The sequence below is a fragment of the Glossina fuscipes genome, unplaced genomic scaffold (assembly GCF_014805625.2).
Source record: "Glossina fuscipes isolate IAEA_lab_2018 unplaced genomic scaffold, Yale_Gfus_2 113, whole genome shotgun sequence".
Taxonomy (NCBI): domain Eukaryota; kingdom Metazoa; phylum Arthropoda; class Insecta; order Diptera; family Glossinidae; genus Glossina; species Glossina fuscipes.
Window position 1 is genome coordinate 1,051,723 of NW_023998456.1, and position 17,661 is coordinate 1,069,383.

Genomic DNA, 17,661 nt, shown 5'->3' on the forward strand with positions numbered 1-17,661 from the left:
ATTGCACCACGCAAAAGACATCTTCTTACGATTTTTCGTATTCAGCAGCATATCGTTTATTGCACACCGTATTCATAAGTCCACAGACTGAAGATGTTTAGTACCACGCATTGAGTCAAGGGAGGGGGAAAGTTTAACGTTGTGTGCAACAAAAGCGGGCCAAGATTATTGCAGACGTGACGAAAATTACTCTAGATTGGCCAGAATCCAACAACACCCGCTGCGGGCGAACAGAGAGATAGCTGCTAAACCAGGCAATCATATTCTCCGAAAGCGATAATTCATAGAATGACAATCCATCATAATGTACTCTTTCGAAAGCTTTGGAAAATTCCCTGGCCATATCATCGATTTGCTTATTTCCGAAAATTACTTTTTAATGTGGACTACAAAACTCCAAAGGATTAGTGGAGGTCGATCTAGCTTTTAAAAACCCAAGCTGACAGGGCGGTATAATTGATTCTACAACAAGCGTAAGCATTTCTGCCTCTCAGGCTCTTATCAGAATCATAGGAATAACAACTGATTCAATCCAGGCGTTCATTTATCGAAATAAGTTGTAGATATTATTATTATTATTATTATTAATTTCGCCAGAGAAATAAATTGTAAGGCTAAACTATTAAAAGCACTAGCATCTAAGGCTATCGGCTTTTATTAAAAACTCTATCGCACTTGAGATACGAACCCACGACCATTGACTTGCTAGTCGAGATTCCTCGCCTTCGGCTACTCAGGCGGATAAGTTGTAGATAAACATAAAATGTTATACTCGATGTTATATTGGAAATCCAATATAAAATAATCGAAAAATTTAAATTCAAATTTTAAATGAGCCTCACAGGGCCGGCCAATTAATTTATAAATCTCTCTTTTATTTATTATAAATATCTGCAAATGAATCTAAACGGGTTAAAAAGCTTACAACGATATCTACGCTGCTGCGTTGGCTCAATTTTATGAAAATCAAGTTTCTGAAAGAAGGATTAAGGAACACATTGAAGTTTATCTCTCCTAATAAAGACGATGTAAGCGTAAACATTAAAAAGGCAAACCAAGTCTCTGAAAATAAATAGTTTTTCATGAAGAACTTTTTGAAATCTTTATTCATTTTCGTCAGTTCAACATAATTAATATTTGTAATTAAGTAAAGCCAGTTGGTTACCTTTTATATCAGTTCCTACTAAAGGAGTTTCTTAATGTTCTCCACTTCCCGGTACACTTTTTAACTGGAAAAGATTAAATTTGCCTTCAACTAATTTTAAATGTTTTTTATATCCCGTCTTCTAGGAACATGGCATCATACCTTCGCCTTTGACTTTACATAAAGTGGACAAACCACCATTCAGTTTCCAGTTTGTGTGATCACAACTCATCGGCTGAGTTCATACCCTAACCCTGTTGGCCCTTTCTGCTTTCGCCATAACTCTCAACATGTTTACATGCCTATGCGAGGCATTGCCTGAGTGATTGGTCTTAAAAAAAAGGCTTCTTATTTTTTACTCTTTTAGGTTTACAGTTGACTCACACTTTGAAAGCGTGTAAATAATGTATCATACATTTTTCCTTTGATGTACAAAGTAAAAAGTCAAAGACCTACTTTACGACCACATGGTACTTCAATTGTCAACCTACATGAACTTCTTCGTTTTGCTTGCCAATGCAAATGTATGCAGCAAAGATGAAAGTTGGCCCATTGGCCCGTTGTGTCCATTGCTGCAATGATGCATGCAAGCTATCCGTTCCACTAAAGGTAAACATGTACAACCATTTGATATTTTCATATGTGCATGAGTGCATTAGGCACGATGCGTAGGCATAAGTGGTCACCTCTCTACTTTATATTGTTAATGAGAGCGCTGGTCAATACTGTAATATCCTACTGTTGCTTAATTGCTTTGCTAAGTTCGTAGGCCACTGTTTCAGATTTTTTATAAACACGTTGTTCCTTTGTGTTGTGAATTTTCTTTTTCATTACGAATCTTTTATTCAGGCGTAAAGAATTCTACTTTTTCGTTTTAGTTGAAATTGTGTTAACAAAGCCAATAAAACATGAGAAATTTTGCAACCTTTTCGTTCCAATTAGGGCACAAATTACATTGTGTCAGGCGACACACAAATGCATCCATTATAGAGCGACTTGCAGTTAATCTTGAAAGAGCAAATTTCATCAAGAACTACATCAAACCAAAGGATTTGTTTATTGTAAAATTTCACCTTTTCTGAACTTATCACAGATTAGCCATATATTTGCAATGCAGGCAAGTATCGAACAAAGACCCACTCGAGTGTATAGCAATCTAATCAATAGGCAAGGAACTTAATGCCACAGCTTTTTTGACGAGATTTTACTCCCTAATATATTCTACTTTTAACTCTACTTTTAATTCGTTTACTAAGTCTAACCAGCTTCCCCGTACCTAAGCATTTTACATACAACAATTTATCAAGCAGTTCAAAATATCCGTCTATTCTCTATCCGAGTTTTTCATTCCATACAAAACGCTTATGACAGAGTCTTCTTCTTATGGGATTTCCAGATAATAAAAAGTTCGCTCTTGCGAATGCTAGTGCTGAATAGTATTCGCCTATTGTCGTTTTATGATTTTCAGAGTAGCCAATGAAGGTTATATCATGTATGTAGCGGGTTCATGCAAAGCCGAGGAAAACAAAATCCTTGAAATCTTGCTGTCTACTTAATTCAAACGCTGCCTCCAAATTAAGTCAACTTAATTTCATGTATCGCCCCTCAGTACTTAAAACGAGCGGGAGTACGAAGAGAAATAACCACCAGGCAAATGAGAAGTGAGACGAGTATTTAATTGCATTTGACCGATGAGAACAGACTTTATTGAACTTTGAAAACTAAAACTAACTTAAAGCATTTAGAAATTATTCCAGAAATATTAAACAAATAAATTTTGGTTCATAGTTACAATGTTCACAATCACTTTTGCCAAACCCGCAAAATATGACAAATCAAAATGATGTCGCAAATAATGCAAAGTAAACAAAATAAAAGAGAACTGAAAAGGATGACGTACCTTAAATGGATTGCCTTGCAACATGCAATCATTGACTATGGTCAGTACTTAGCAGAACTATTAAGAATTACTAAGCAGACAAACACACGTTGAAAACAAACGTACATTGATTTGAACGAACATAAGCTAACAAGTTGCATAAACTGAAGTATACAAGATCCAAGTAGAACAAATTTGAATTATTTATCAATCCTTAAAAAAAACTGACCACAATCTTTCTCATTCATGTGTCCACTTTTGTCTGCTTTAGCATATTTCGGCACGGCAAAAGCTATTTTGGTGAAGCAGTGATGAACCCTTCATTAAAGTGATCACACGAATGCGTTCGTTGCGTTTTGTGGATAAGCACGGTATCTGCCTTGAGTCAAAATATTGTTTTTTTGCCAAATATCCTTGCAAAATAGGTTAGCATAGATGTTCACAGCCGACTCATTCACTTTCAATTTCCGTGCATCCGATATCGCATTGCTCTATTTATCAAACGTTCTTACTGCTGTAACCTTAACCGGGCAGCATGAACGATGTTCGTAAATTGTGCTCCTATGACTAACTTTAAATTCAATCATCCAATATTTATTATAGCTGGGAGCTAATTAACACAGCAGTCATCCAGGGCGATTATCTAGATATCGCATTTTAGAAAAAATCCCCATTATTTTTAGGAAGTTCTAATCCCTAAAACGGCGCTCCATGAAATTTGATGTCATGCCAATTATTTGTTTATCGGTTGTAGCTTTGTTTTGCTTATTGGAACAACAGAACTTTTTGTGTCGATTAAACATTGCTTTTCGGTGAGCAAAGAGCAAGGGTTACGTTCACTTCTCTGCTTCGAAAACAACAGCTTCCGGTGTTTTTTTGACTTTAAGTCAAGGTTCACACGGACATCTGTGACATCTGTTGAAAGCAGCGGCCAGACAAACGAACAAACGTCAAAAGAATCTTGAAAATTAAAAAGATGACTAGAGCATCTCTAATGTCTCTCAATGTCGTTTCATTGTCTTGCATTTCCGCATAAGAAAGTCGTGTCCCAAGTGGACACTGCTCACTGCTGGTGAGGAAAAAAATTCAATACAAGTTGAAATTGTCGTTCCACCTTTCATATTCTCACATCTGAGGACCGCAGCCATTGTTATTCGTTTCCAAATTTCAAAAATATCATCGTACGAAAGATATTTGGCGGAAACTGCTGTGTGTGTAAAATAAATTAACGGAAACTATGTGAATAAAGTTACAAAAAAAATGCAAACGAAAAGACTATAGGGCATCCACCAGCAGAATACCTTGCACTTTCCTACAGTTATTGGGAAATTTCTCGAAAAAGTGTTCCCATGTGAACTATTTTCGATACCGTTTGTCCCAAAGACATCAGCTTATGAAATTTCATCAAAATATCTCAAAAATTGCGGACCATAGCCGCCAACCAGATGGACGGGAAGACGCACAGACAAACTTCATGGAGTCATACTGAATCGATTGGTGTAACAAAAGGTGTTGCATAGATTCGAACAAACTTAATCTGCCCTTACACCGCAAGTGGCGTAGAGTATAAGAAATGATTTTCGTCTCCTTACTAACGGAAATTATTGATCAATATATCATTTTTACTTTGGTGCGCATTTAATACTTCGTGCTCAGAGTCTTTATTAAATTCATCTGCTTTAGCGTAATTTTACAGGCATCTACACAGAGAGAGGTAAATATGCCTGCGTATTTGACTTTGCTAAGTTATACAGTGTGACCAATATTGTATTATTGTAATTATCTCTATTGTTCCATATTATCACAAATAACCCATAAACATGTTAAAAAAATTATTTAGAATAAAGCTAAAAAGTGACGTTGAAAATTGAATATGAATATATCTTTACTTGCATTAATAGCAAACGAAAATTTGTATAAGGACCATTTTGTTTTACTATGGTCATTAACAAGAAATACCAAACTATCAAAACACCACAATATACCTTTAAGACTTTTCCAACAGAAAATTGGCTACCAATTTATTATATTCTTCGGCATAGCGTTGATGAATGTTATGTTTCCCGTCCGGAAACCCGTGATATTTAAATCCTCGTAGATGTTGCTTTAAGTAAGGGTACATGTTCTTTAGCTAACATCGGTTTTTTTTTTTGCCGTGGAATATAAGAGTTCTCGCCCTTATTTCCCGATATTCTTTCATGCAAAGGTCGCCTTCACAGTTTTTATAGAGATTTAAAATCGCATTTACCCATTCCTTCCATATCTCTGCAAATCTTTCTGCCCCATACACACTCTCCAAAGGCTCGCGCATTCATGCCGACCTTTTCTTCACGTCTCTTACACCTTTCAATATATTAACATTTTCATCACTTACGTACGCATTTGCACCCCATACAACTAATATTTATCTACATTTTCCGGATAACGATCTGCAATAACAAGTGCAATTACACCGCAATCACTCCAACCTAATATAGAAAATTTTGGTCTATTTAAAGTTTTCATCAATTGTACTGTGCTTGACGGGCATCGTTTTGAAAAAAATCCAAATCAAAATCATGATTCGGTGGAATTGATCTGCCGTAGCCAGACGGATCCCAAGCTATTACAGTGTTATTGGGTAACAATTGTGATAGTTGTTCAATTTGTAGCTTAAAATCACTCCAACTGGCATTAATAAAACACTGCTGTCATCTTTGTCACTTTCCACAATATTGACATCAAATTCATTCACTTCCACTTTATGTTCACTGTGTTTGTAACGTTTAATAGCACTTATGATTGTTTCAAAAGATGACGAGATATTTTTATTTATTGCTCTGATCATTTTTTTTTTTTTTTTGTATATAAAAGAGGAATGGATGAAGTACTCGACCAGATGATGAATATTTGACGGCGATTCCATGCGACGATAAGCACAAACGTTGTAAATGTTGTTACAGACAAAAAAAAAGTTCCCATGTAATATATGTTCGCTCGCTTAAAGTGGATAGTAAGACAGATTGTTTATTCATCTGCCGAAATACACATTACGACCGACTAAAAGTTTGCCTAGGAAAAGAATTTTCATGTAAGCCTTTTCCCCCTCGCATGTAGGGTACATGTGAAAAATAAACTCTTGCACTCACTCACTCCATATCACAAAGAAAGCTCATCGTTTAATATGGTGAAGGAATTTTTGCATTTCATAGTAACTCTACCTTACTACTCTGCAACCGTGTAGTGGTCTCTAATTCGACACCTTGTACGTATTTAAATACATTCATGATTGATTGTCTCAACTGCGATTGTCCTAATTATGCACTGCAATGAAATGATTTCATTTAATTTGATTCTGTGAAAGTTGAGAGTGATAATTGAAATGAATGAAACACCAGCACTGTACCATTTTTTCAAATGTGTTTACAACTGTTTACAACTGTTTAAGACTGTTTAAGACTGTTCAAGACTGTTTAATAAGATTGTATTCTAATAATTTCAATAACATTTAATATTCCTGGTTCAGTATATCCACAAAGTTCAACACGATATATGTCATTTACGGCACCCCGTTTTTCTATATTTTCAACTGTATAAAGCTAGAACAAAATTCAGCTGGAGCTATGAAGTTATGTTTAAGTTGGCTTGGGATGAGAGTGCAGAAAGAGTTCGAAAGCGATTTGCGAGATATTGGTCAACAAATTTTACTCGTGAAAACAATTAAAATTCGACTATGTCCCTTCGTCTTCAGAAAAAGCAACTAAGTATATAACTTTCAGCTTAGGCTGGCGAGTTTTACCGCATTCCACATATTCTGCAGACCAGGGCTCTTCAGGTTACCACTTATTTAGATCTATGTAATCATATTTAGATATATATATATATATACAAGCAATGCGGGCATTACGAGCATTGTTCACACAAATATAGTGTTTTATCTAATCACCGCCTTAAACGCATCCACTTTGTCGGGGAGTTCATAATTCGTATCGCAGTTCCATAAGCATGCCTTGGGTTAAGCGAAAGACTGTATTTATTTTCTGCATGGTGTCATTAGGTTAAGATGAAAAATGGCAAAATCGCGTCATGGATTGTCCGAAATTATATTTCCTTCATTTTTTTTTTGCTTTGAAATTCGAAAGGTTTTAATCTAGAATTTCAAAAGATTCTGTCTGATTGCAGGACAAAGTGAGAATCGTTTCACTGCAGGTGTCGTCATATTTGATAGATTTAGCGAACTAAAGACCTCGTTTAGCTAAAAACTCTGTTTTATCTGAAAGAGATTTTTTAGTAATTTTAGACAGACAGTTGATTTAATTTAAGCGATCTTCGATATTGACAAAGAGGTTATGTTAAAAAAAACGTGATGAGGCACTTTAAGGTTATGTTAAATATTTGTTTAACTATAATATTCGAAAGATATGATCTAAGCGCTATAATGTTCTTTCAGGAGTCTCATATACATTTGGTGAAATTAACCCGTTTGTTGCGTTTGGCAAGACTCTTGCAAAAAATGGATCGATATTCTCAATACACAGCCATGATCTTGACCTTGCTAATGCTACTCTTCTCCTTGGTGGCACATTGGCTGGCGTGCATCTGGTATGTAATCGCGGAAAAGGAGAACATGCTGAACGATAATGGATGGGAGACAGGTAAGTCACATGATGTGAGAGGTTTTTCAAAATCTCTCATATCTCTTTAATCGACAATCGACGATGCGTGTATTAACTCTTTGAGAGTTCCTTTAGTCTCTCATATTTTAAAATCGATGTGCTTACGTTTTCATCCCAAACTTTAATAGATTGCTTTGATCATCTTGTAGAAATAAGCCAAAGGAAAAAGACGCTAAACTGACATTTTCCAACATTCGAGCAGCATATAAGTGGAACTGCTAAGAACCTAATAGATTTTCAGTAGTTAAAAGTGCGATGCTTCCATTGTTATCGTTTTTGATAAATTTGCAAAGAATCAGCTTCACTAAAGCTTCAGGAGACTTATCGATTTTATTCCTAATGAAACCTTTATTCGAGAGATGTAGATCTCCGAGGGTAAACTTTAGTTACTATCATATTTAGAGTATTAACGGATCAAAATGTGTATAATGAAGTCTCGCATGAAAGACATCGCAGTGCCTTTGAGGTGTATAGCAATGCAATGTATCATTGCATGCGATCCCCGAGTGCTCCAGGAAATTTTGCTGTGAAAAAATTGGCTAAACCAAGACTTTGATTTAAGTTTAGCATTCCAAACAGAATTCCGTGAAGTAATTCGGTGAAAATCTTACAAAGAATCAACAAAATCAAGGAACAGATGTCTAAAATTTGTTTTATCAATCCTAGCGGATATGGGTTAAGTGACGTTTAAAACTGTTCGCAATACAATGTACCTATGTAGATTCGTATTTCAAAATAAATATCGAAAAAAACAGTAGTTTTTTTTCTTATTCCAAAACTACAAGTATTGTGCTTAGAAAAGCGAAGGCATGAAAGAAATTATATTCTAGTGAATATATATTCTAGTGAGTGGAAAAGATTTTTTTGTAATTTTTTAGCAAGGGGCGAAAGAGGTTGAAAGTGAATTGGTTTGGACGATTTTTACGCCCGCTTTCTTTTAATGCTACAAGAAATCAATTTACCGTTTTTAATGCTTTCCGACAAGAATGCATGAGAAATATTATTTCAAAATAAAAATAAATGTTAAAGATGTGCAATGGATTGGGAGTACATTTTGACTTTCGCTCGCCCCTTCTTCCCTTTCCAAATGAACTTTTGCGTGCAAGAAAGTAATCAACTATACAGCCACTGACACTTACTTTTTTATGATCGAAATAAGCCCAGAATAATAATTTGACATATAAATTTACTGTACTTAATTTGCACTACATGGACCCATTTGTGAAATACTTTTGTATATAGAAGTTCTCGTAAAAACTGGGCTTTTACACAAGAATAAAGAATTTTATTAAAGCAAGTATCGTAAAATGTTTAATTGGTTGACCTTTAATGTTAAAATTTTGTTGTTCGTTTCTCAGTACATAGATAGAGAGTTTAAATTACAATTCAAATTGTGATAACGACTTCAAATTTATATCTTATTACGTTACCATTGCAAAATGTAGTTCACGTTGAAAGGAAAACTTATGAAACTTTTGACAATTTATCGCTTAATAAATTAATAAATAGTGTTATATGCAAACAACCAAATTTGACGAGGCAAAGAACTCGATAAAGACTCCCAAAGCGTTCTTGATTTCATGAAAATATTCTTACTTGCAATCCTTGCGATCCATTCCCCCGTTCTTTTGCCCGTTCGCATCGTATATGCGTTTGTGTATTCCTTATATTCCAACTACACAGCAAATGCATTATTGAACCTTTTGCTAAATGCAGCAGTAATCTATATATATATGTATATAATTAGTTTTACCATAAGCTAATAGATAACGGGACCCATAACGTATTCAATGTGTCATTTATATCGAAAAATAAGTTACATGTAATTAAGTATAATACATTTAATTTTAAGCGGATTAAAAGTAATTTCATTGAATTGTTTGTGTGCATTGCAGGATGGATGCATGCTCTTGCAGAACGTCTTAGAGTGCCAGTTTATAATATAACAAATGCTGAGGCATATTCAACAGCATTATATTTCACATTCACGAGTCTAACTTCCGTTGGTTTTGGCAATGTTTCTGCAAATACTACGGCAGAAAAGGTGTTTTCAATCATTATGATGCTAATTGGCGGTAAGTGTTCTAAGCTATATTCTATAATTTACAATCTTTTTCATATCCAAATGTATGCTTGAGATAAATACTAGCTACTGTTACCATTAAAACAATTTCTCCTAAGTACCTCAACGAACGTATGACTGTGTGTAAGCGATTTGATGCGATTTTTGTAATAAATCCCTAACCAAGGTTACAAAGTCCCGTTAAGCAAGACGCCCTATAAAGAATTGTTTCTCTCATCTTTTGTGCGAAGAGAAGAAGAAGAACAAATGCCAATCCTTTGTAATTCAAAAATGGTTTTAATTTTACTACCAACTTCTTCTGAATTTGTATATGTAACATTTTGTATTGCATGGATGACATTTTTGAAAAATGTCATGATACAAACATTATAAACTTCTTGCAAGCACTTGCCATTTATACTTAACTAAATGTATCAGGTTTATTGGCCACAAAATGCCTCTAATTGAAGCATGATGAACTTAATTAATAGAATGTCTTTTCGAAACAAATCACTCTTTGAATTCTTCAGTTACGCTAGCTATGGTGAGAGCATCTGAACAGTTGCGTCGTCCGGATGAAAAATGATTTTTTCTCTAGTAACAAAAGTCTCCTTTGGATAGATATGATTTCATCCCATTAGGTCAAAAGGAATTGCTTTATATATGCTTGTTTTACATACATCCTCTTTCAAATAATCAATAAAAAAAAAAAAAAAATGAATAACAAAGCTTGCATAATACTTACTTCATGTATAAATGCACAATGGCGTACAACAGTTGCTCTAGTTATTTATAGGGCAGACAGTTTATATGCACGTCATGAGAACGTATTTATCATAATAGTTATTGTTGATTATTTGTACTGGTTAAGAATGTTGTTCATCTAAATAATAAATGATTTTTATAAAATTTTATTTTAAAATAGAAATTTATAATGAAACTGTACACTATTGTGAGATTTAACTAAGGGAATATTAAATAACGATAATATTATCCAAAAATATTATCTCAAAATATAGTAAATATTTTATAATTAAATAAAAAACTAACTTTGATGTACAATTCTTTGATGAACTTCTGTTTCTAAGTTACCGTTACGCTGTTTTGTAAATAATAGTAAAAAAAAAAAAAAAACAAGTAAGCCAGTTATATTCGGCGGGGGCCGAATCTCGCATACCCTATCCCCATTCCTATGCTTTTGACATTCTACTCTCCAAGTTCTTTTATTTGATACCCATATCGCTGGTATCATTAAGAAGAGATTAACCGCCGTGTCGACCATGTGCAGTTTAAAATTAACCCATTATTAGGCAGATAATATATTTTCATTTGAGGAGGGTACAACATAGTCTTAAACGTTTTGTCTTATTTAAGCATTAAATCTCAAAAAAGTGAAAAAAATTAAATTTAATTTTTCGTAACTTTGTGTGTACCCGGCCGGTTGATCCCATTTTTCGACCCAAACGATAACTTTGCTAATTTCCAAGTAATGAGCAAGTATCGAAGTATTTTTGTTTAAAAAAAGCTGAGTTGCGTTCAGTTTACGCTCCATTGCGCATTTTTGCTCAGACCAATTTGGCCCATTTTCAATACTAACCTGCGTGCAGAAACTTCCAAGGCTTCTACCTTCTTTAAAGTCGATATCTTCATTTTTGCAACCAGGAGAGCACCAACAACACACAGGCACACAGACACACTGAGAGTTTATACTCAGTATACTTTATAGGGACTCTGAAGCTTCCTTTTCGGTTTTATATATATTTTGGAACAAAACACCATAAGTACATTTCTATCTAAGACAATTATATTCGACAACATATCATTTTGATTCTACAAGAAAAAACGTGAAGATGAGCTATTTCCGCTCTATAATATCGAATGGGGCCGGCACACATTTTGCATTTTTGTAGAATAGACGAGGCGCGGACATTTCTACCGTGTATCCACCATCCAGTTGAATTATGTTATTATTATAAACCTAGAAGGCAAAGGTGTTTTTAGCTGTTAGGAGGATTCATTGCATAGACGGACAGGCCGACACGCCTAAGATGATTCAGAGTTTGAAGCTGATCAAGAATATGTGTATAGTTAAATGCGGTTTTTGACGTTTCCTTCCGGGTGTTGTAAATGTTTTGAGAAAATAAGTACACATCCCACCTCTTGGTAGTGAGTAGAAGAAAAAAATTATAATAAATCTTGACTTATGTGCACGTCCTACACTAAAGCGTAAGCGTACAATATGCTAAATAGACAAGGAAGAGAACCGGAATCATTACACCTTACACCACACGTAGTACAAGGGTGTATTAAGTTTGTGCGGATGTATGCAAAACACAGAACAACTTGCGATAGACCCACCTTTTATTATACCGAACGCTTCAAAGCCACTTTCTGAATCGATTTAAGCTCGCTTGTCCGTCTGTCCGTTCGTCTTGTTTTTTTGCGTTCACCGTATGGCTTCCAATTTTTGAGATTTTTTGATAAAATTTGGTACAACGACGAGCTTTGGCCCAAGGACGCACACTATTAAAAATGGCTGGGATCGGATTACATTTTCGGCCACTTCCCATCTAATGCACCATTTTGGAAAGTCATTCTATGAGAAGATGACACAGAGTACATAATGGTGGGACGTGGCCCAGTATAACGCTTTAGCTTATTTTACTAATGAACGAAGTGTACACATGTGGACAGGTTTTAGTGCGTTTGAGTTGTGGTGGTTTCTACTTAAAATGCATTAAAGAACATATATATGTATTCAAAACCTTTATATCAACATATTCATTGCGTTCCATAAGACGTATAAGGCTTATTTTTATACTGTTGCTCTCAAAGGTAATTATCATTTATGAAAAATTAGTCTTTTTTGTAAGAAAAACGAAAGAAGTGGCTTTGATGTGATTCGCTTTTTTTTATAACTGCTTACGTTTGCACGTAATTTTGCGAGATAACATTTGAATCTTGTTAAATTTTTTTTTTTTTTTTTGTTAATATAATGGATTTTATCCGGGAAACGTCATTTTATATAAACTTGTTAACACATTCTCAAGGTTGCTTTTACGAAACTGTACGCGCATAACTTATTGCATGAGATTTTGCAAGTGTTTAACGTATAAACAAAAGGGCGACTTATCTAAGTTCGTGTCACTTATGCAGTGTTTTGTATTAAGAAAATTTCACATTGAGTTTGTTTTTAATAAGGAAGCTCTTTCTTTACCTTTCTTACTATATGCTGAAGGCCTTACATTCTTCACTTTTCGCACGAACAACACCAGAAATTGTTTGTGAAAATTTCTACGTTCAGAGAACTATTCTAGATTGAATAATTAGAGTCAACATTTAAACTCATCCGCTTAACCCATCTAATCCATACAATATTCACTTCACTCCTACAACGTCTTTGCTTGTCGATGACGACATGGGATGATCGCGTCTGGCTGGGAGCTAGGGGCCATATCTGATCAATATCTTTGCGACACGCTAAATTTCTCAGATATCGCAGCATTTTTTTTTTTTTTTTTGTTACATTTCTCTATTCTACAACATCTTTCCTTTTCGTCCCACACCTTGGATCCTACATCTAGGTAAAATTCGATAAAACACAACGAAGAGGACAGATCTGATATCCGAGATGCTGGCAAAGTCAACCATCCGACATATAGACGACAACGTATTTACGAGGTCTCTTAACGTTTTTCTCTTGGTTATCTCTTGGCTATACCTCTTATCTGGATCCCTACTTAACGTATACATGTTGAGCATGGTTCTAACAGTTGATGCCAGGAGGATGTGTGCCCTTAATAATTATTCAACAACTTCCAGGTAGCCGACCCGACTGCCTCATAAATTCAAAATTTAAAGAAATTAGTTTAATTTTTTTGTGAGATTTTGTCTATTCCTACGTACCAAAGAATATTTGAAATGAAGAAAATGTTGTTTATAGTAAAATAAATGTGATTAGTTGGTCGCCGTTTGACAGGTGCCCTTAAAGGGAAGAAGTAAGAGAGGAAGGTATGATTTCGATTGACAAATTGTATGGCATTCGGTACGTCCTTCGTATGTTGCAATCTATCTTGAAAGTAACTCTAAGCAATCCTCCAAGATATCCTCTTTCGAACTAAATTTGGTTCTTGTAGCATAGGTATTTGCTTCCCTATGAAAGCGAGCACCATGGTCGAGATTTGCATCGAAATTCAGCGGAGAATAATTTGTGTGATTGGTAAATGTTACTAAAAAGTGTACTATTTTCGAGAAAAGGAGTGGACTAAGTAAATTAAAAAGATTATAAAAGTCGAAGGAAATCAGAAAAAATGTCACGACATCTTATATTTTTAACCTGTAACAAATATATCTCATGTAAGATGTTTTAAAAGTACGGGACGTGAAATGCATGCAACAATTTTTTATTAAGAGAAGAAATCGGTTATGAGTTGCAGTTACATAAGGTTTCTTCTGGAAAACCGGCCATAGTCATCTGGTTTTCTTAAGAAGCGAAAGCAAATAAAATAAGCTGGAAATGATATGATAAAGAAGAACGTTGAATGTCAGCTTCCAAAAAAAAAAAATTAACTTAGAAAAGTCTACTCCGGTAATACAAGCACGATCGCAAGAAAGACAAAAATAACTTAAATTAACGATGTGATGCGTTTAAAAAGAAGAAAGTGCACGAAATATAGAAATTTTTTTGTAATGTTTTACGTTTCTTTGAAAACTTGTATTATTTTGAATAATTTCTGCCGGGTTTTACGTTTATAGTCAACTTCGTCTATGTGGTGCACTTTCTACTCCCCTACAAGAGAGTGCAAAGAACAAAGAGAAACACTTTAATCGCGCAAAAGAACTTTGGTATACTTAAGAGTATTGCTGTCGAAAGTAAACGAAGAGCGTAGAAGTCCATTCAAGTTTCTTCCAACTTCACAGTTCCTGGACTCTTATAAAAGTTTACCATTGGAGCTGAACTTGTTTGGCTTGCGCTTTTTCTGCTTTCATTTACTTATTATTTATTTGTTTTTGACTTGTTTTTTTGCTTGAATCTTAAATCGGTTTTCAATTTTGCTCTCGATCTTGAATAATCATCATAACCATCGGTTAGGTAACCCCTTTTTCTCATTCGAATTCTTGTAATATTAATGTAAATATATATTTATATAAAGCGGATGAAAACCGCTTTCTGTTTTATGCTAATCTGGATAGAGTGTATGTATAATATATTCACCTTCAAGCATTGCAAACGCAATGACAAAGTTAAAGCGTTTATTCTGATAGCGGATATAAGTGAATGGTGAATTCATTCACATCACGACTTACATTCAAATATGTCGACATACGACGTACATCTTAAATGTATGTTGGTTGGTTTGTTGGTTGCTAGTTTTGCACTTATATGATCTTTTAACTCTCAACTCACTTTTGTTGTAATCCCATTAGTGTATGAATGTCACTAAATTCGTTCCTTTGTATTTCAGCTTTGATGCATGCAGTCGTATTCGGTAATGTGACTGCGATAATACAACGCATGTATTCGCGTCGTTCATTATACGAGAGTAAGTGGAGGGATCTAAAGGACTTTATTGCTTTACATCAGGTATGTTATGTGCTTTACGGTTTCGTAAATACTCATGCTCATGCAAATGTATTTATATATATCGACATATGGACGACATATGTAAATATACTTAAGATTATGTATGTAAGCGTATGTATAATGGAATATAGCGCAGGCATTGACGGATATCCTTCTATTATATTGAATCGTACGAACATTAAATTATCGTCATCATCTAAATAATACTAAAGCTATGCCTTGCTATCTATCAACTCATATCATTTGCAGATAAATGGAAGAAATACACTTTTGCCAAAAAAAAAAATTGCCATCGAAAAGTTCATCTTACTTTAGCGAGTTATGATTTAAAAATTTCCTGAATAATAATTATATCCTTCTCTTATGCTTAACTCACTGTAACGGTAGAGTGGATTGCTATAGTCGCTCTAAAGCATTGTAATTTCTGTTAACTTGTAGTGAAATACTTGTATCATAAACTTGGTTGATGCTTAAATGTATTCACAACGTAATATACTTTCATAAAAAAATTGCGAGATTATTCAAATAAAATTTAAAACAATCTTTTTTTATCTCCTTCACGATATTCTTCCTTTAGAGGGATATTTTGTATGCACAGTTTGCCGTCAGCAAACTTTTTGCACCGTTTCAGTACGATTTTAAGAGAAAATAGTTTCAAGCATTTTCGAAGGATTTTTTTTATTCCCGCCACCGATGAATTGTTTATCATATTCACAAGGAAAGCTTCAGAGCCCGCGTAAAGCACATATATTCTTCATAGCCATAAAAAACGTCGGCTTCAAGTTTCCCGAAAATATTGGAAGCGTTTCCAAGGGAAATGGTATCGAAAATGGGCCAAATCGATCAAAGCAGACGTCTTCATTGCAATACAAACTGAGGGTACTTTGGCTTGCTGGACTGTTTGCTTACTATTCATAAATAGCGACAGACAGGCTATGAAAATTTCCATGTTTGTCCTATGAAAAGGGCAAAAGTGGCCGCGGAGATGTCGGTACCAGAACGGACCGAGAAGAAATCCGCGGCAGTTGAGGCTAGCGTCCACTAGGTTGGCATGGCCCTTCAATTATGGAGGAAAAAACCTTTTTTGAAAGCTCTCCTTTACTTTCTCCTCTTTTTTTCCTATACCCGGCAGATGGAGTTGCAGACGATGTTTGATATTCGCAAAGTATTCGAACTGATTTGGAAGCCTGTTTGTCTTATTCTTTCCTTCTTAAAATCAGCAATTTTATCTAAGGTCAACAGCCTTTTCGGTTTTCTTTTGGTAAGAAAGTTTTGTCTCCATGACAGCGCGTCGGCTTCAAATTTCGGCGAGGTAGACCTTACTTGGTCGTAGTTCTAGTGAATATTTAGTCGGTTTATTTTACCGGTGTAGGCTTTAGGCTGCCGTCGCGTGCTATCTCTTTCTCTTTTCTTACTTCTTTCTTTACTTTCGTTCACCGTGGCGCCCTTGACCGACTGTTGAAGAAAAAAAAAGCCCCTTGATTACTAAATTTTCTTTTAACGAACACCCAATTGCCAATGCTGAGACTTGATTGAGTTGTGCTAATGTCTCGAACCTAAGCGACAAGAAGAGCGTACTTCGTAAATATAAATTTTATTATAGTTCGTACATCGTCCCGTGAAGTGTAAATTGCTCCCAAATATTTTAAAAATATCAATTTCAAATATTTGCGATATATCAATAACATGTGTAGTCTCGGCCAGGAATGTTCATTGCGTTTGACAAGCAAGCGGACAAGAAATTTATTTAATTTTAGTTGAGCTGTGTTGTGTTAACCGAAGTCTAAATAAAATCTGTTTGCGGGTAAACTTTGTTAAGAAAATGTCCAAATGTTCTAAGTCCAAAATCTGTGCTACCGCGTAGTCATATGTAAGTGTACGATGTGCAGAAAGTCTGGCTTTCCAACTGACAAACTCGAATTCTACTGCCTATGCCGTAGATCGGACTTTATGAAATGATGATAAATATTCAGTTGCTCGTATAATATGTTGCGTGTTGTTATAAATTCTTAATAAACTGGACATATAAGCCGTTACTTAGTCTTCTTAGCATTCTAACAGAAATAAGCCGAAATTCTTACATGTATTGAATTGAAATTAATGAAGTTATTTAGGAAAAGTAATGATGGTTTCCGTAAACATCCCGGCAGGTGGCTGCTAAGCTAAATTATCTTACACAAAACTGCGACAAATTTCGGGTGTCGTTTAAATTAAAACTGAAGAGAAGAATGTCCTTTACTCTGCCCTTTGGTTTATAGGGTTTATTGTCTCGTAGCTATGAGATCGGTTTGTAGATAAACGCTTTAATACAAATCAATACAAAAAGAAACAGGATAA

The 17,661-nt window shown here is 34.9% G+C and overlaps 1 protein-coding gene across 3 annotated transcripts in view; it reads left to right on the forward strand.

Annotated features, from left to right (window-relative positions):
- The window catches only part of LOC119639698 (potassium voltage-gated channel subfamily H member 8), an 81,395-nt gene that overhangs the window by 49,907 nt on the left and 13,827 nt on the right, over positions 1-17,661 (forward strand). For all 3 annotated transcript variants that reach the window (XM_038037274.1, XM_038037275.1, XM_038037276.1), the window contains exons 9-11: positions 7,453-7,657; positions 9,574-9,753; positions 15,206-15,324. In XM_038037274.1, the coding sequence (XP_037893202.1) occupies positions 7,453-7,657; positions 9,574-9,753; positions 15,206-15,324 (504 nt within the window). The remainder of the gene's footprint in view (positions 1-7,452; positions 7,658-9,573; positions 9,754-15,205; positions 15,325-17,661) is intronic.